Source organism: Danio rerio, chromosome 6 (assembly GCF_049306965.1).
Source record: "Danio rerio strain Tuebingen ecotype United States chromosome 6, GRCz12tu, whole genome shotgun sequence".
In the NCBI taxonomy this organism is placed as follows: domain Eukaryota; kingdom Metazoa; phylum Chordata; class Actinopteri; order Cypriniformes; family Danionidae; genus Danio; species Danio rerio.
In genome coordinates, this window is record NC_133181.1 from 31,809,110 (window position 1) to 31,829,296 (window position 20,187).

At 34.7% G+C, this 20,187-nt stretch overlaps 2 protein-coding genes across 5 annotated transcripts in view; one reads left to right on the forward strand and one right to left on the reverse strand.

The window, feature by feature from the left end:
- Positions 1–270: 270 nt before the first annotated feature.
- si:ch211-201h21.5 lies at positions 271–7,217 on the forward strand. 3 transcript variants are annotated; one of them, XM_073953011.1, is made up of 6 exons: positions 271–328; positions 3,119–3,310; positions 3,393–3,572; positions 6,240–6,351; positions 6,520–6,656; positions 6,735–7,217. In XM_073953011.1, exons 2-6 carry the CDS (start codon positions 3,128–3,130, stop codon positions 7,092–7,094), a joined length of 972 nt encoding a protein of 323 aa, XP_073809112.1. In that variant the 5' UTR covers positions 271–328; positions 3,119–3,127; the 3' UTR covers positions 7,095–7,217.
- An 889-nt stretch (positions 7,218–8,106) lies between these two features.
- tmem131 (transmembrane protein 131) overlaps positions 8,107–20,187 on the reverse strand; it is a 67,440-nt gene continuing 55,359 nt past the window's right edge. The window contains exons 32-41 of one of the 2 annotated variants that reach the window (XM_001923305.8): positions 19,500–19,696; positions 19,279–19,415; positions 17,381–17,496; positions 17,134–17,286; positions 16,876–17,032; positions 15,425–15,540; positions 15,154–15,241; positions 14,966–15,069; positions 14,743–14,885; positions 8,107–9,151 (exon numbers count right to left, since the gene is read on the reverse strand). In XM_001923305.8, coding sequence (XP_001923340.2) covers positions 8,891–9,151; positions 14,743–14,885; positions 14,966–15,069; positions 15,154–15,241; positions 15,425–15,540; positions 16,876–17,032; positions 17,134–17,286; positions 17,381–17,496; positions 19,279–19,415; positions 19,500–19,696 — 1,472 coding nt within the window. In that variant the 3' untranslated portion in view covers positions 8,107–8,890. Of the gene's footprint in view, positions 9,152–14,742; positions 14,886–14,965; positions 15,070–15,153; positions 15,242–15,424; positions 15,541–16,875; positions 17,033–17,133; positions 17,290–17,380; positions 17,497–19,278; positions 19,416–19,499; positions 19,697–20,187 lie in introns of both variants that reach the window. The other variant, XM_005165961.6, reaches the window with a different exon arrangement.

The window sequence follows — 20,187 nt, forward strand, 5'->3', positions numbered from 1 at the left end:
TGACTGCCTAGCTGTGTTTCAACGGACTATACCATCTCCAACGACAGGGGTGTAGATCAGCATAGAAATTGCCAATGCATGATTTATTGACAAAGTTTATGTGTCGAGGAATTTCAGAATGTATAACGCAATATTCCATGGGTAAAGATTACGATGTTTATATAAAACATTAAAGGTTATGGCAAATAGGTTTGTAAATGTAGATAATCTTAAAAAGCGTTCCACCTCCTTCGTTGGAATCTTTTAGGGGAAGTAGAGCGTGGTTGTCTGGAAAGTGAACTGAACTGCTTCTCAATGAACAGAATCCTTAGGCAGGTGCGATACTGGAGTAGGTGAGCAACAAATGTCTAGTAATAATTCATATAATTTTTTAAAATACCTGTTAAATATGCTTTTATTACAAGTATTTTATTTTTCTAGTTTAAGACAACCTGCAGAAAGTAACATTGGATGATAATGAGTTGAGTACAGACTGGCAGTTTATTTTGAAATGTTCATATTTATATAGTTTTAAGTTAGATTATTCTTAAAAGTTATTGTATTTTAACTACTTTTAATATTACAAAATAATTTTCAAGAAGAAGCTGTTAGGAAGTTGCGTAAGTGAACTTTGATCTCTTGTCACAATATGAAGAGTTCAGATGCAAAAAAAAAAGTGGCGTCTGAAATTTCCACTAAAATGTAGCATTTTTTTCAGCCTCCTATGTTCCTGTTGAATTATTACACTTTAAAGACCATAAAAATAACTAATTTTATGGCATAAAAGGGAAATTACTGAACCTACACAGAGGAGCCTGATAAAATCCCTTGTTTTACAAGAAAATTTTAGATGGCATTTAGAGGTTTTTGCATCTGAACTCTTCATATATTTTTTCCATTTTTATAAAGTAACTTTTCTAAAGTAACTTTTTAAAATTAATATTAAATATTTTTGTTTAAAATAATCACTGTTAGAACTGTTTTAGTTTTATTACATGTGCAATACAGTATAATATAGCTCTTATCACATTAATTTATTTTGATGATTATTTATTTTTTAGAAAATATCATATACTATGTTATAACCTACTCAACAGATTCTGAACTATGGTAACCTATTAAACTACTCATTAGCACAAACATCTACTAGTATGTAATGTATTTAGATTCAAGCTGATAGAAAGTCATCAGTACCACAACGGAGTTTAGTTTCTGCAGGTTTCATCAAGTCAAATTAAAACCTTTCAAGACCATTAAGAATGAAATTTTACACTCATACTAGGCTAAACACAAAGGTTTGTTTTTCTAAAGCCTGATTGGGCCAATGGAAGTTTGGGGAAAAAAAATTGATGTAGTTATTTCTTAGCCACAAATTTTAATGTGTCAAGAAAACAGAAAAAATAAAAATAAATGTTTCTTTTTTTAAATGACAAGTTTAGCATTGTTAAAAGTAAATTTATTGTTGAAAAATTACTTGAATAATCAAAATCATATATTTGTTGGATTTTTGTCCAAAGGAATATCACTCCTATATATAATGGATATAATTAAATATAACTCCTATTTAACCTAATGCGTTTCCATTATAAAACCTTAAGTTTCATATCTATTTATATATATTATGTCTACTCCCCCATATTTCTGTAAATAGGTTTTTTATAAATAGAAGGTCATGTAAAGGGATATGCTCTGTTTATATATATATATATATATATATATATATATATATATATATATATATATATATATATATATATATATATATATATATATATATATATATATATATATATACTTACACAGTTGAATTCAGAATTATTATTAGCCCTCATTTGATTCTTTTTTTTTTTTTTCTTTTTTTAAATATTGCCCAAATGATGTTTAACAGAGCTAGGAAATGTTCACAGTATGTCTGATAATATTTTTTCTTCTGGAAAAAGTCTTAGTTGTTTTATTTCAGCTAGAATAAAAGCAGTAAGAAGTTAAGAATTTAAGACCTACAACACAATATTTTAAAACTTTAAGGCCTAAAATTTTGTTTTTTAAATTTAAGACATTTGAAGACTTTTTAAACCCTGCACAATTACTGTACAACTGAGGTCTGTAGAGCAAGTATCTTAACCCAGAAACAGAAGCAAATCTGCAGCTAACATTTTAGCAGCAACTTTTATAGATATAATTAAATCAGTATAATAATACTGCAGCACTTTGTTGATTATTCCAAACAGGCAGCTCTGAAGTTTAAAGGTTTTAATATAGTTAAAGGGACGGTTCACCCAAAAAGTAAAATGTTCAACCTTAAGTGGTTTAGAACCTTTATGAGTTTTTTTTTCTGTTGAACTAAAAAAAAAGATAGTTTGAATAATGTTAAAGCCTGTATCCACTGACATTCACTGTAGAAAAAAAAATGTAATATTGATGTCAATAGCTCCAACATTGGTCTATCTTCTATTGTGTTTAACAGAAAAAAGAAACTCAAACAGATCTGATGATTGAGTTTTTCAGATTTTGATAATAATTTTTTACTTTTTCAAAAAAACATTAAACACGATTACACATTACTTTGGAACACATTTACTTGATGTCTTAAATGTATTGACCAATAACTGAGGTGGTTAGTAACAAATTAACTATGGTTAGTAATCTCCATGTGTGTACAGTGCTCATCAGATATAAATATACACCTCACAGATCTGCCTTTCAAATTAATATTTTATATAGGATGCTTTACAATAAAATATATGTACCTATAAATTAGATTAGTCAGTACTGGAGCCAAACTGAAAAAAACTTACCATATCAGATCAAAAATTTGTACACACAAATGTATATGTTAGAGGAAAATATCAAATAAAAAATATCAAGATGAAAAATCAATGTAGTTTTGATCTTTTTTGTGCAATATTTAGTTTTAATTTAAATGCATATCTTTCTATTTCTAAATATGTTTGGTGACTAAAATATTTATAAACGTTTAGTAAATCAGTTTTGTTCAAATGCAGGTAAATATATTATTGACTAAGAAATGGATAAAATGATTTTATTTTAAAATGTGGTGTACGCGTTTATGCTGAGCACTGTAACTTCCCAATCCCTTGCTGTGTGTGATTAAGTGTGTTTACCTGACTGATGTTTGTAGAATTAAATCATGGCACAGAAGCTGCTGATAATCGACACAGACTGTGGTATAGATGATGCTCTGGCAATCATAGTTGCTCTGGCAGCTCCGAATGTGAAGGTTTTGGGCGTCACCTGCTGCTTCGGGAACACCAATGTAGACAATGTGTGTATGAATGTAATGCGGGTCCTGACAGTCTGTCAACAAACCCAGGTCAGTCTAAATAAAATGCAAATGTCAAAAACAGAGATGAAAGGAACATTAAGATGGCATGTTTTGTACCGTTTTCTATCAGATTCCAGTATTCAAAGGTTCTGCGGCTCCTTTACTTGGGCCAGAGCTGCCACTGAAAGATCACTTTGGCACAGATGGGCTTGGAGGCGTTCTGAAGAACTCTGAGGATTGGAAGCAGCTGATACAGAAAGAGCATGCGGTTCATGCCATATTAAGGCTGGTCAATGAAAACCCAGGACAGGTAGGAAATTAGCTTTTTAATAACCCTGTGTATTTATAAAATGTTGACTTAAATCTAAATACATTTAATTTCTTAAGCATGTTTATTCCACTTATAAATACAATTAATTTGCTTTTAGTTGATGATTTATTTTAGTGAGTTTTTCTATCTGTCTATCTATCTGTCTGTCTGTCTGTCTGTCTGTCTGTCTGTCTGTCTATCTATCTATCTATCTATCTATCTATCTATCCATCTAACCCTGGAAAGCCTTAATGCAGCTTTATTTTAGTTTACACGTCCATTAATCAGATTTGACTGCTTTTCTTCTAAGATTCGACTCTATTTACTATATAACAATGTTATTTTTTAAATAATAAAAATAAAATAAATATAAATACATACATATTATTCAATATTTAATGTATTTATTTTAAATGTAGAAAATGTTATATCAAAAGATGGGCTTAAAATGATTTAACAGTGCAAGCTGAAAATAAATTTTGTATTTCAATACGTTAACTTGCATTTCATTAAGCTACGGTTAAAAAATAACGTATCTGGCTGAAATTTTTGAGTATTAAAAAGAAATTAGGTAATTGAAATTAATAATTAACTGTGGTGTAAAGTAACAAATTACAAATATTCAAATTACTGTAATTGAGTAGTTTTTCCTCAGAAATTGTAATCAACTGAGTAGTTTTAAAAACATGTACTTTTACGTTCTCGAGTACATTTATAGTGCTGTATCAGAACTTTTTCTCCACTACTTTCCTTCAACCTGCAGTCAATCCTTTATTTTTTCTTGTCTATGGGGATTCGAAAAACCAGTCCTGTGATTCCTGTCCAATCAAATCACACATAGAAGGTTTAATCTCATCATAATAAACTACTTCAAAACATGGGTGATTTTATATTTGCAGCAAACTGTTTGGAAGCATTAAAAGTGTCCAAGAAGATGTCCAAAATCTTTACATGCATTGACCCAGAGACTGTTTAGATGCATGTCACTGATGAGAAGATGGTGGATGTTTACTGTATGATGACCAAAATGGCTTTTAACACCTAGCAGGCACAGGAATTCAACATGACATCAGATTGACAATGCATTTTGTTTGAAAAAAAATAATAATAAAATAATAATAATAATCTGGTTGACATCAGAACCCATCTTCAGGCCGATGTCAGTGTCCAATGTCCAACCTAAAATCAATGCCTAATTTTGTTAGTTTGACGTTGTGTAGATGTTACCACTATGACGTCTATGAGATGTTGGATTTTGGTTGCCACACCTGACTAATAAATGTCAGTATTTGAGGTCAGCAGGACGTTGGTTTAAGATTTGGCTCAACGTTGGATTTTGGTCACTATCTAACACAACCTAAAATCAACCAAATATCCACGTCATCTGACGCCATTATTAGACATCAAAATAACTTTGTCCTTAAATGCTGGCTAGACATTGAATTTTGGTCATCTGACATCACAACCTAAATCTAAGCTTATATTAACATCTTATGACATTGTGTGCCTGCTGAGCGATAACTAAATGCACTACAGAATGTTACGTTTAGTGTGATGCTCACTACTTTTAAGTACTTTTGAAAGGTCAACTTTTTGCTCATACTTTGAGTAATATTTGCAACAGATACTTTTACTTGCACTACATTTTTAGGCAAGTGATGGTACTTTTACTTGAGTATGATTTTTCAGTACTCTTTCCACCACTGATTAATAAGATTCTCAATAAAGTATACATTACAATTTTAATAGTAGCCTGTTTGTTGTAAGAAAATGTAGGGTGCAAATGTGCAAAACTGTTGCAAGTGTCAGTGAGATGAAAGAGTGTGTTTTCTACAGGTGGTTTCACAAGCCCACTCACCTGTGTGACTGCCTGTAGTCAGCCTATTGATAGTGGTGGTTCTTTTTTTTCTCAAAAAGTGAAGCTTTTGCAGTTGTTCACCTTAATTTCTATTAAACTATAGGTTCAAATACTGCACTGTAGCGATATTTTAGGTATTAATCTTTGCTGCATTACCTTGTTGAATGGTGAAGTATGAAATCTTTTAAATACAGATTTGCAACCTTGCACCATTAAACAATTCGAAATTCATTAAAACTAATTAAAAAAACAACAACAACAACAACATTAAAAACTGTAGCCTCTAGGTAAGTAACAAACTGGCCACCAGCTCATTTCCTCAGTCAGAATTTGTAAATTTAAATAAGTAAAAACTTAATTTGTCTTTATCCTTTTTATTGGTTATTTTCACAATTTATGATGGCATACTGTCAAAAATGGGACAAATGTACTCATATAGTGGCCAAATTCTAGACTTTGTCAGTGGGGAAGTGAGTTTTTTAAACCACTGATCCCCCACTGGCTACAGGCCTGGGTTGTGGTGAAGAGAAGACCAGGTCCAGGTTTGTTCACAGAGGTTCAGGTGATAGCGGAACAGATTTTAAGTTTTAAGTTGAATAAAACATTTATGATGATGCCATGCGCATTCAATAGATGTCTCATTCATGAGTTTAATGGTGATGATGGTAAATATTAAGATGCATCAAAGAAAGGTTGAAAAGCATTGACAGAGAGAACATTTAAAAAGGAAATGAACATGATCTTTTCTCCTGTGTGGTGCCCTCTTGTGGATGACATTGGAATGCACTTGTCTGTTCACTGACACACAGGTATCTCTCATAGCTCTTGGTCCACTCACCAACTTGGCTTTGGCTGTTAGATTAGATCCCGGTCTCCCTCAGAAACTCAAGGATCTGTATGTAATGGGCGGTAACATGGAAGGTAAGGAAACTGCTGCTCTATAAAAACTGGACACCCTGAATGAGTAACTGTACTGTAACTATCAATGATTATGTATTACATAAATATCAAGTCAGAGCCAAGAAGCACAGGTCAGGACTCTTAACAAACAGCTTCATCTATGCAAACTGGACCCTGTTTATCTTCCAGGCAAGGGGAATATGACGCCATCGTCAGAGTTTAATTTCAGGATGGATGCTGAATCAGCTTATGTAGTCTTGGAGGAATACACCTGCCCGACACACATCGCAACCTGGGAGTTTACTTGCAGAAACAAACTATCTTGGGTAAGACCCATCCATCATGTGCAAAAACCTATTCAAATGTTACACACCATCTAAATTTTGAGCTTCGTATGTTTCCAGGAGTATTTTGAGGAACTGGTTAATCAGAAAACATCAGTTGCTCAATTCATAAAGAAGATCACATCCAAGTGCTGGGCCTACTCTAGAGATTTTAACTCCAGCAACAACAAAGACGTGCTCTTTGGGAAAGGGTTTGTCCCCTATGATGCCTTTGCTGTGGCAGCCTGTCTGGACAGCAGTGTGATCACAGAGAGTTTGCGGTGTGCTGTACGTGTGGAGGTACGAGGTGAACTGGGACGAGGCATGATGATTGTGGACGCAGCCAATACACTGAAAAAAGGCCATCTTGCTTTTGTGATGAGGACATGTGACCTTAAAAAGTTCAGCTCAATGCTCAATGCTTCTTTTCAAATAGCATAGAAATAAAGCTCATTGCAGTGCTTTTGTATTACAAGATTTCAATCTTCAGATGTGAGCTGAAAATTAAAACTTGCTGTTAATGTACTTATAATTCTTTAAAACATTAAAGGTTTTTAGCTGAAACTGTGATCTTTGATGGTTCATATAAAGCACATAAAGAACTTGTTTTTGGAGACAAATGCAGTGCATATTGAGTTGCGGTCAGAATAATTAGCCCCCGGAATTATTAGCCCCCCTTTAATTTTTTCCACAATGTCTGTTTAGACATTGGTAGATATTTTTCAAGACACTTCTATACAGCTTAAAGTGACATTTAAAGGCTTAACTAGGTAGGTTAGGATAATTAGGCAAGTTATTGTATAATGATGGTTTGTTCTGTAGACTATCGGGGGGAAAAAACTGCTTAAATGGGCTAAAAATGTTGACCTTAAAATAGTATTTAAAAAAATTTAAAACTGCTTTAATTCTAGCCGAAGTAAAACAATTAAGACTTTATCTAGAAGAAAAAAATATAGCAGACATACTGTGAAAATTTCCTTGCTCTGTTAAACATCATTTGGGAAATATTAAATAAATAAATTCAAAGGGGGGATAATAATTCTGACTTCAACTGTACATGCAAAACAAAATATCTCTGACTCTTAATAATACAGTGAAGTTAAAAGAATCATCATCCTTCACTCACCGTCATATCATTCCAAAGCAGAGATTTTTAAGTATTATTTGAATCGCCACATACACCATAAATTTATCTATATGAATCATTTGATAATTGCTTTAATATCCAAGAAAAAAACCTAAGTAAATCTGTTCATATAAAATAGACTTGATTTATATGAACGTGTTTTTGTTGTTTTTAATACTTGGATTAAAATTTCCGCCAAAATACAGAACCTCTCAAGCTTTACAGTAGCTTCAATTGTATTCTGAAGATGGACAGAAGACTTTAAACAAGATTCACACTTGGGTGAATGAAACCCCATTGAAACAGAAATAAAAAGAGAAGTCCGTATTCCAGCCTGATATGTTTTTATTTCAACCAAAGTGACCAAACGTTCACTCTTAAAGTGACAAATGATGCACAGAACATATTTCAAGTTCTTTCAGCTCCCTCAAATTAAAAAGCCAATTTCCGCAAATGAAGCTTTTCGCTTTAAGCGAAGGCCAATTAAAAGAACATAAAAATCTCAAATTTTCAATGGTTTAACGATTTGGCTTTGACTTAGAGGGGTTCAAATCAATGGTAATCGTAGTCTCAGCAGCCACTTGAATCTTTCTGAACATTAAATCAACCAAGAAACGTGGCCAGAAAATGCTTTAAAATGCATTAAATCTTCTTAAACCAAGATAACAGAACTGTAAGAGTGGGGTTTTACGCAAAGTGCTTATTTTAAGGTTGTGTAACACTGCCTCTTGCATTTTAATACATTAATACTGCACCTCATACTTTAATTCCAAATAATGCAGTATTACTCAAAACAGGAATCTCTAAAACCATAAAGAAAAACACCCCTACAAGGGCAATAGAATTTATTCAATGTATTCAATCTTTCGTTCAGTTAAAAATTGAACTTAAGGCAATTTAGGACAGTCTAATAAAATAAATATGTCTGAATTTCGAAGGGGACTTGAAACACTGGATTTCCAGTGGAAATTTGTACCATCAGAATTCCAATTTTTTTTTTTTTTACCAATCATTAAAATGATCTTGGCGTACAACATACTGTTAAACCAGGAAAAATAAAATAATATAAGAAACCACAGCGTTTTCTTTAGCTCGTTGGGGCAGTTGTGGTTTAGATGCCATTGTTGTTGTCTGGGCTGTTTGGCCAGGGCTCAGAGTTCCAGCGGTTGAGGGAGGGAGACCAGCCCATACTCCAGGGATTGTAGGTGCGGCCCATGTCGTTTGGCGCAGGTGTGGGAGGTGCAGTGTGACTGACCAGGTCAGGGAGGGTGGATGTTGCAGGAGGACTGAAGGAGTGAAGGGTGGAGTCGTTGCCAGTGGACCAGATGGAACTGCTGAAAGACCAGGGACTGCGTGCGCTCCCCAAAATGGACTAAAGTTGGAGAGAAAGAGAAAAACATCATCTCACAGAACTACTTTTAAAACTACACTACTCGCCTAAAGAAATTTACTACTATATACAGTCAGCATATTTATTATTATAAGATAATTAGAAAGTGATTATATACAATTATGTAACGGATCATAGTTGATCCTTGGTCTGTACAGATCACAATCAACTTCTCGGAACCCCCATATCATTCACGTTTAAAAGAATTTTGGCTTTCCTGTAAAATATAACAACGACAAAAGCAGTTGTGGTGGCATCTAAAGGCTTTTTTAGATTATTAAAGATGTTTTCTGTTTTTACTTGTTTAGCCTGCATTAATGCATTCAGTGTATAGATGCACAATTAAACAACACACACAACATAGTCCTTCAATGCGCTGCATTCAAACCTGTGTTTGATCGAGAGAGATGAAGTTTTTACACTTTTCAACAGTTACAAAGTTACAAACAATCAAATAACACACAAGTATATAGTTTAGAATTTTCATAATTCAGACATAAACATTGATGTTTATGGTAAAGATTAAAATCACCGTTTAATGCATCTTGACGGTGTTGAAAGTTGTAGCAATTACATTATCCAATAGGTGATGACAAACAAACAACAAAAATGTCACTCAATATTTCTTCAAAAACGGTACATCAAGTGAATTATTGAATCATTAATTGAAAATGAAACTAAAAAATAAATATGATGTGTTATACAAGATTATAATTATAATACATTTAGCATTGTCTGCAACAATAGCGACAATCCTTTTTCACAGAATGAAATATTTTACTTTTTATTATTCAGCTGGATATTTCTTGATTTTTATTTTTATTAAAATGACATTCTTATTTATGTCTGTTAAAAATCAAAGGTTTCTTGCATTACTGTTTTTTGTAATAAATGAAAAGCAAATGACATTTGTATACTCCTCTTTTGCAGATGCAAAAAATGGTCCGACCTGTGACTCAAAATACGTAGTGTGATCCAAACTGGGAGATTTATGATACGTTACCAGTGGTGGTAAGAGTACAAAAAAATTGTATTCAATTACAAGTACTGTTACATTGCTGAAATTGTACTCAATTACAAGTAAAAGTACTGGTGTTAAAAAGTACTCAAGTAAAAGTACAAATTACTCTTTGTAAAAACTACTCAAATTACAAAATTACAAATTACTTTTTTAGCTTGGCGGTATTGGTGGAATTATCCATAAATGCGGAGTCAGACAAGATCCAGGCAGTTAAACACAATTTACATAACACATTTAAAGATTCTATAAACACTTTTAAAACTATGTAAACAGCATTAAATATCGATTATAATTATAGAGCACCTATAGAGGAAACCTACGCCAACATGGGGAGAACATGCAAACTCCACACAGAAACACCAACTGACTCAGCCAGGGCTTGAACCAACAAACTTTTTGCTTTGAGGCGATAGTGATACCCACTGTGCACCATGATTATTTTACAAAAACAATGTTTTGCTATTTTGAGTATAAAGATAACAGAAATATGCACAAATGCACGACTTTTTATTATTTCAAATGATGCCTCTTTTATCTGTACGATCAATAGATGATTTAATAAATAAAATAAAAAACACTTGCAAATTATGGAGAAACTTTGTTAATTACCTAATTCGGGAACTGAACCGTCAGAAACCACAGAACAACACTGCCTAGTGCCTAAACATATTATTATTAATTAAATATCACACAAATTAAGTTATGTCTTCTTACCATAATGTTTTTTTTTTCAGATTATAGACTATAGATTAAGTCTTAAAAAAAAGGGTTTCTGCAGATATCATAATGTCAAATTTAAGACTTTTTAAGACCTCTTTAAGACTATAAAGTATAAAATTTAAGACCTATATCACAATATCAAAAGCATGCAAGAAAAAATGCAAAAACACAAAATTTGTGGTAAAATAAAATTATTTAAATAGAACCGTACTGAAGACAGGTTAGATGCACCACTGAAGTGCAGGAACAAAAAAACAAAGAAACAAACATTTTGAGGCTTATTTATACTTTCGCCTGGCTCCGCATTGCACACCTCAGCCGACTGTGCGCGCACCTCACGAAATGGATGAGGCTTTAATACTAGACGCGTTCGTCGTTGTGATATTCTTTAAAACATCAGGGGTCAGTCAAAAGAAACCTCACTGTAAAGTCAGACAGATAAACAGAGAAGTAATACGTTTCCAGAATTATGTCATATCTTTAATATTATTCAAGATTTTTAAAATAATTATTTTTCATTATTTTTATAATTTATTATGATTACAAACTTGGGTGACGGGGTGGGGCAGTGGGTAGCGCTCTCGACTCAAGGCAAAAAGGTCGCTGGTTCAAGCCTTGGCTGGGTCAGTTGGCATTTCTGTGTGGAGTTTGCCTGTTCTCCCCGCGTTTGCCTGGGTTTGCTCAAGATGCTCCGGTTTTCCCCACAGTCCAAACACATGCATTTTAGGTGAATTAGGTAAGCTAAATTGTCTGTTGTTGTAAATGAGAACGGGTTGCAGCTGGAAGGGCATCCGCTGTGTAAAACATATGCTGGATAAATTGGCGGTTCATTCCGCTGTGGCGACCACAGTTTAATAAAGGAACTAAGCCAAAAAGAAAATTAATGAATGATTATAAAGTTTAACTATTCAAGATTTTTTAAATTAAAGTTTGATGTATCACTCAATTTTGTTTATATCTCGGACAGTTCTACCTATTAAAGTTAAATATCAATGACAACAGAACATGGGTTTCTCTACAATTATTATTTTTTTATTCTGGCAAGAATAATAGCAAAAAAAATTTTTTTGCCCACTCAACAATTGACACATTATTGTCTGGCTAGTTTCTGTCCTCTACTAATGAGCTGAAAAGGCAATAATCGTCCCACAATCCTGTCCATCATCACCAATAAAGCCTAGAAATTGGGCATCAGTATACTGTAAGCCGATAGGTTCATATATTCTTTTCCAGTTATCAAATACTTAATTTGTTACTTAATTTTTGTTACATTGCTTTAACTTCAAAATGATACATCAGTGTAAAACCTATAAATGGTGGAAAAACATATTCTGTAATCTTAAAACCACCTGGGTCTCCACTTTTGCCATGGCCTCTTATTTGTTGTAACAAACTTATCCCCCTGGTTTTTCCAAACTTTAACAAAACACTTCCTTTTCATGACTTGCAATATCTAGCCAAGAATTATTGGTCATCTGGTTATCTCTATGCTGATCACGCATGGTCGGATAGTTAAGATGTCTGTACAGTCGTACTGTTACAGACAAAATCTCTTCAAAGCGATTCAAATTCAACTCAAATCAAGCACGGCGCCGCACGAACTGTTCACCCGAAATCATGTCGCGCGCGTCCAAAGTGAACCTCTGCAAACACGGCGATGACGTCACATTCGCCGCGCGCACGGAGCTATTGCATGCTGGTCTTATTTGTAGTTTTAATACTGCAAATTACAAAAGGACTAGTGAAAGAAAGAACTACACCACTACGAAACCCAGCAACAACAAAAAAAATAATTTAAATGAGCATTAGGAGTAGCATTACATGTACATCGGAAAAATAAGATCTGTGCAAACATATTTCAGATCTAGAACAGCGAATTTAAGACTTTAAGGCCTAAAATTTAGATGTTTACATTTTAGACATTTTAAGACACCACGGAAACCCTGTGTAAGCCGGATGGCACAGCAGAGGGCAGGTTTCATCCACTTATTTTTTGCGCTTTTTGGATATGCACATAAAAACAGTTGATGGAAACGCTATATTGCGCATATCTTTTGAAATGTGTGTGAATGGACAAACCAGCAGGCTAAGCACATTGTAAAACATCTAAAGTGTTGTTTTGGTCATTCTAAACCGCCTCAACCATTTCAGTATTATATTATATTAATAATATAATGACCTCCAGAATTGTCTAGAGTGCCTGCACTCCGTGTCTCGTACTTCAAATGCCAGCGCGCGTTCACTGCGTGCAGGATTGCCTTCTGATGCGTAAGTCACTTATTAAATGAAGACAATATATTCACGCAGCTGCTCCTACTGATGCAAATTCTGTTTTTACTTTTGATATTTGTCGCCAGTTAATCAGAAGGTGGCAATTTTGTTCTCTTTGACTTGTTGGACAGAAACGCTGTTTTATTTGCAGTCTTTTATGCGATATTCCAGTTTTGAGCATATATTTAATTAGCATTTTAGATGATAACATAGCTATTCACATCAGCACAGCTGTCCCCTTTCTTCCCTATATACCTGTAGGTGAACAGCTCCTCCAGGTGTGGCCATGGGCATTCATCCTCTGCTATTTCTTCCTCATTTCTTCTGTCTTAAATCTCCATATGTCAATTGATAACTTTGTGACTGTATGATGACGGTCACGTAAATCTGCAGTAGCCTGAACTTGTTTTTCGGTTTAAATAATGTACCAGGCTTTTCATTGGTCCGTTAAGATCAGCTTTTTTTACTGGCTACCGAAATGCTGGTCAGTGCGTGGCTGAAATATTAATTTATTTACAATACTCTGTAACGAATTGTGATTTTAAAAGTAACGAAGTAGATTACTCAGCTTAATTTGTACTCAAGTACAAGTAAAATTACAGGCTTAAAATTCTTCTCATGACAGTACAATTACACCAAAAATGTACTTACAGTAACGCGAGTAGTTGTAATTCGTTACTCCCACCACTGCCGTTACACCACTAATATAAAGCACCTCACTTTATAAAACTAACAATTCATTTTCGTTTTACGTACACACACTATGATGCTTTTAATAGATTTCAAATGTCATTTTTCAAACAAAAGCTTTTAGTTCATTAGTCATTATACAGGTATTTATCAAAAAATCTGCAACGTGATATTACATTATAAGTGCTTATGTTTGCCACTTTAAAAAACTGAGTAAAGATCACATAAAAACTGTGACTAGCAATGTTTACAGTATTCAGAATCAGTCACGGGAGTTTAAGCATGCTTGTTTGAGGCTAGAAACAATTCCCTTAAGAAGCAAACTTCCTTAAGAACCTCAAGAGCTTGAGAGTCCTGAGTTCGTTCTAACAAATCAAACTGACATGGAGGAGTGTTTACTTTGTTTATGAGGTAAAGCCTAAATTAAAAGATGTGTTAAGCACAATATAGGAAAACTAGCATTCTAGTATTTGTAACTGCTGCATACGTATGACACCCTTGCTCACTAACGGGTTTAGAAACAACATAGGGGGGGGGTGCAGTATATGCACCCTGACATAAGTATTAAATGCTGTTTATTGGATTTAAGATGTCTAAGAAGTGATCTTGGTGGCAGAAAGTGATTTATTTCATTTTATTATTTTTTAGGGGTTTTTAACCTTTAAGGGACAGAAGATTGCAGAGAATTGACAGAAAAAAGTTTGGAGCAGAGAGAGGGGAAGGGTCGCAAAGGACCTCGAGTTGGGAATTGAACTTGGGTCGCCCTGAGCACCATGGTGCTATATGACGGCGCACTTATCCACTAGGCTAATGGCACCGACAAAAAGGTAATTTGACAATCGACAGAGAGACAGACAGACAGGTTTCTTACAGTTGTTGGAGTGGCTGGGGATCCAGTGATGGTGGTCCAGGAATTATCAGTCTCTGTATCCCAGATGGATGGAGACACTGGAGTGTACTCAGGCCAACTCTGCTGGGATTCTGAACTCTTGGGAACAGTCATGCCTCTGAAAACTAATACAGAGAATAACCATGATATTGTATACTTTGGCACAGCAAATATTTTGTTTTTGAAAAGTCTTGTTTTTGCATACCTCCAGAGAGGTTGAGTGGGTTGTTTGGTCCAAAAGCAGAGAAAGCATTAACTTGGTTAAAACTGGGGCTGCTGGTGGAGTCTACTGGGCTCCAGAGTCCAGAGCTAAAACATGAACAATAGCATTTTAACTATACTAGTAAATGAACAGATAACAAAAAGAAGCAATGTTTTATGAAGGCACTGCACCTGTCAGATCCGTCACTCTCCACTGATGTCATGTGAGGCAGTGCCACCTTCCCCAAACCGTCAGCTTTACTAGCACAGCCACTGCCACCTGTGAAAACAAGAGCACGCAATTTGTAAAACATTCCCATGTAAATTTGTGCCAAGGGGCACTTTGAAAAACATAAATATCAGTTAAAATAACAGTAAACCGTGTCAGACTTATAATTCCAGATCCGTGCACCAATAGATCAAAGTTTATTCATAGTCATCAATAATTAATAGTTAAACTCACCAGGGCTTTTATCGTAGCCAGCAGCCACAGCGGCAAAAGTTGGATTTCCATTTTGACCAGGCAGAGAGGCTGACTTGGTGAGCTTATTCCCTGGAGCCTTCTTTAAATTAATTTCACTATTAAAAAAATAAATAAGTAATAAAATTGATATATATAAATAATTAATTTTAAAAGCATGAATTAATTCAGAAACATTACAGGTCAGGAAATGCATTGATGGCAGTAACAGCAGGTAAAATAAGTATTGATTTTTTTTCCCTGATTAATATATTTCTAAAGAAGCTGTTGGCATAAAATTTACCCTGATTTTGGTAAAAAAAAAAAAACCTGAACAATTTCAACATATAAATAAAACTAAACAAAAAAAGTTGTGTGATTATGGAATGACAAGGAGAAAATACTGAACTACTGAAATGCATTACATTTTTTGTATAAAATTTGTTTAATTTAAATTTGTTAAGGGCAGCTTAAAGACACCTAATGCATGGAGAATGAAGTCAAAAATATTACTCAAGTGTGATTTATTCATACTTCAACAAAGTCTTCAAATTTTGATGAATCCAACAGAAATCACCTCTGTGGGTCTTGCCTATCAGCTCTGATATTTAGTTCTGATTTTCTATTGGATTCAGATCAGGTAATTGGCTTGGCCATTCCAGCAGCTTTATTTTCTTTCACTGAAACCATTTGATTTACCTTGGCTGTGTTTGGGATCACTGACGTGCTGAAATTTCCAACCTGGTTTTATCATCATCTGGTAATGTAGTTGTTGCAGCTAATATTATTTTACACTTACGAGCAGGGTTACTTTCTAACTACTGAGAGATAAACTACTAACTACTAAATTTCAGCTGCTGTCTGGGCTTTCAATGCCTCTTTACACCTCCCTTCATGTGTTCAACTATTTTCCCCATTTCATTTTGTTACGAAAAACTTAATTTCTATTTTTTTCCTTTGTATATATGGGTTACTTTAGTTGTTACTGACATCTGCTAAACAATTAGAGTCAAAAGCAGCTTTAGAAACATGTTTTCAGACAAAAACGGTAATGTGTTCAACACTTATTTTACCCACTGTGCTAAATGTTTTCCATCCTTATGAAAACATAAAAAGACTTTTTTGAAAGATTTATTTTTGACATGACTGGAGATAAATAGAATTTTTTGGAGTGACTCAAACATGGGTTGCCTAAAGATCAGCTATTTGGGCAGTGTTGTGTTTTCAGTGAGCACCTGTCATGCTAGTCTGTCCCACATATCATGCTCATTTTTGAGAAAGTATGCCTGATTCAGTATGTAGCATGTGCATGCAGACACAAGGCCACAACAACACAGTTGTTTTTCAGCATCACTGGTTCTTCAACGTCAGCTAGTTGTCCCAGGTTTTTATATAGACACAGACCTCTTCCACAAGGCTATGAGCTCTCATAAAAACAGGATTATTGCATTTACCTGCTGGGGTGCATCATGCTGCTGTAGCTTCCATGAGGCACCAGGCTGGGGGAGGTTGGAGGTGGGGAACAGGTTCTGTTGATGACTGAACTGGGTCCTTTCAGGAAGGGGTCTGCATGCATGGTCTGCATAGATATCTGCTGGAGACTGTCTGCTTCTGATGACATGCAACACAAATATTCAAATCCTGAGATAAGAGTACATCAAATTACAAACTAATAATGAAGGTCAGGTTAAAACTCCAGCCTCGTGACTTACGGTTGCCATTTTTGTTGAGAGGAACATCCCATTCTGGTGGAGGAGACTCTTTTTCTCCTTCTGATCCACTGCTATGACCCAACTCTGGCATGGAGCCATTAGACACAAACTTTCCAAGTGGAGATGGCCGGTCATCACCCATCTTTGCATTGACTACTTGGGTAGACAGTAAAACACAGTAGTTATTTTTTTAAGAGTTTATTGAGACTCAAAAATCAGATGTAAAAGCTTAAATCTGACCACCCACATTTGCTCAAAGCTCGTGGTTTGGATACTCCAGGAATTGCTGTACTGGCAAGTGTTTTGAAGTTCTTCCGCTTGTCCTGTTTTTCCAGTGGTGTCACATAGGGGAGCTCTAAAGAACTGTGTAGAAACAACACAATTACATTAAACCAAGATTGACAGACGTGAATGGACAATATAAAGACCAATCTGTGTTGACGTTAATACAAATAATATATTCTCATATTAAGGTCACAATACATTTCAAGTAAAATCAATAAACAAATGGTGTGATATTTTATATAAGAAAAGCCAAAAAAAGTTAGAGTTTGGTAAACCCCTTTAATTGCCACTGAAAAAATTACATGACATTCGTGAGTGTACAGAGCATCTAGCAGCTCCCAATGAATACTTGCATAAAAACCAGCCCTAATTCTGAAGGCCCTGATATACTTATATACTTCTAAGATTATATTAGGAAGGTTTGATTCAGTGCTTCATTTCCTTCTACTCCAAGTTTCTTTTTATTACTTTCAAGACACTAGTGAAAACATGATTAAGCCCCATTCACACAACTTGCAACATGCAATAACAAAGCAACAAACAACCAATCATTTCTGTCTAGCTAGCGATTTCTATCAACTTTCTGTTATGCAAGAAACAAACGGTTGATGACCAGATGTTGCCAATTTGATAATCCTTTAACTTCATGAAAATGAAAAGCGACTTTCGTGCGCGAAAGCCAAAACAAGCATCAGTAGCGCTCATGTGATCCTCTCTCAGCTTCTGCACACAGAGCAGCGTTTGCAGCAGATAAATAGCCGCAATGCCAGAGTACTGCTTGTTCATCTTTGTAATTAAGGATTTTATGTACGGATTCCATTTATATTTAAAGTTTTACCTCCACAATGTTTTTTAAGCAAGAAAACTCATTCGCTGTAATATCATAAACTATGTGGGAATGCCCACTTGCGCCTTCAATCTCAGCACAGGGCTGTAAAAGTGAAGTTTTTATCATTGAAATTCTGATTCCTGAATCAGAGACACTTTACAATACTGATTTTCCTTCATTATAACCCTTAAACTGCTTAAGCTGAAGAAAATTATTTGTATTAAGCAGTGCTTAATTTGAGCTGGATTTTGCCGGATCCTGTTTGGGGAAATGTCAGAAGTGCTTTGCACAAATATGTGTTTACGTTTGCAATCCCTCTCATTGGTCAGTGATCATTGTTTTGCATGCATTGAGCAAGGAAAATAAATATTGGCATAGAAGTCTACATAAATAATATTTGTATTTTTGAAATACTAGAGGCAGTCAAGCATATATTATTTTTTAAACCACAAGTAAATCTGATAATGAGCCTGATCAAAAGAGATCTTTAGAAGATGAAAGATGAGCTAATGAATCAGGAAAGCGGGAGACAGAAGCAACACATTTTCGCTTGGCACATAATAGTGAACTGAATGTCAGTGTTGTTAGTAAACTGGATATTGATGTTTCATACGATTTATGTTTGTAGCTACATGTTTGTTTGTTTGTTTTTTACACATTGTTGACCCATAATGTTATATTGCACAAAATAAAGACCGCTCAGAGATTTTACAATTTTTTTTTTTATTAATTGATTGGTAACCTCCTGTTCTTGGAAAACTGAAAATGTGTGGTGGACGCTGATCAAGGAAACTTTTATTTCCTGGTTTTGTTTTAGAAATAAGCCATTTTCAAATTAAGTATTGGTATTAAGGCTCTTTTTACGCAAGCCTGAGTGAAGAACTACACAATTATAATACAGACCAAGTTGTTGAGAACTGAAGTGAAGTAGAAATGAGAAATGAAAAATAACTGTGCCGTAAGTACATCAGGGCCTTCATACTTTTGACAGACATTACAGATAATATTCAGTGATGGAGCTCTGAACAAACCTGGATTTTTCCACAGGGTTCTCCTTCTTTGTTGTAGGTTGTTTTTTACTTTTTGGTTTAGTAGGGGAGGGAGTAATTTCTTCTCTTTCTTTTCCATTGTCTATTGCCACAGTTTTTCCTTTCACCTTCACTGGCTCCTGATTGAGAAGACAATTTAATTCAAAGAGTGCATTTGAAAAGTAGTTGGCTTTTGTTTGGGTGAGCGTGTCTCACACATGTACCTCTTTAATATTGGCCTCCACATCAGGGTTAGAGGTCTCTGTGGTAGTGGAGGAGCTGTCGTCATTGTCTGCCAAGGGCTCTTTAAAATCCTCCCCTTGAGTCTTTCCCTTTGTTTTCCTTTCTTTCTCCTCTTTCTTCTTTAGCGCTTTAGTTTTATTCTTTACTTTTGTTTCATTCTTCCCTTTTGATTCAAGCACTGAGAAACAGAAATGAACATACATTTAGCAAATTGCACTCTCCTCAGGAGAATAAAAAACACTCTGCACAGAAAGTAGAATGGTAAAGCCCAGGACGCACCAAGCCAATGTTCGGACAATGGTAGGACAGCATTACGGGCCGATCCCACCAAACACGCTTTTCCATTTAGAGAAGGTGAAGCACACTACACTGACTTTTTTTTTGTTTTGTTTTTTTGTTGTTTTTTTTGCAGTGTGCTTTTTATGTCACTAGGCAATGAATGAATCAGCTGTGTATTGTGTGCAAGAGTTGCTGTTGATATTTTCATAACTCTAATATTTAATAATATTGTGATATTCAAGATTTGGAAAATCATACAGCTCTAGATAATTCAAAACAGTGACCACAAGTCTATCCTCCACCTTTAAAAGTCTCCATAGTCATCTTGACAACACAAACACTGCCGCCACCTTTACAAAAACCCTGATGCTGCTTTAATTTGATTGAAGA

Excerpts from the sequence above, each read along its gene's own strand:
- si:ch211-201h21.5 (XM_073953011.1), top strand. The coding sequence starts at position 3,128 with ATGGCACAGAAGCTGCTGATAATCGACACAGACTGTGGTATAGATGAT. Across the intron at positions 3,311-3,392 it reads CAGTCTGTCAACAAACCCAG|ATTCCAGTATTCAAAGGTTC; the intron begins GTCAGTCTAAAT and ends GTTTTCTATCAG. Across the intron at positions 3,573-6,239 it reads TCAATGAAAACCCAGGACAG|GTATCTCTCATAGCTCTTGG; the intron begins GTAGGAAATTAG and ends ACTGACACACAG.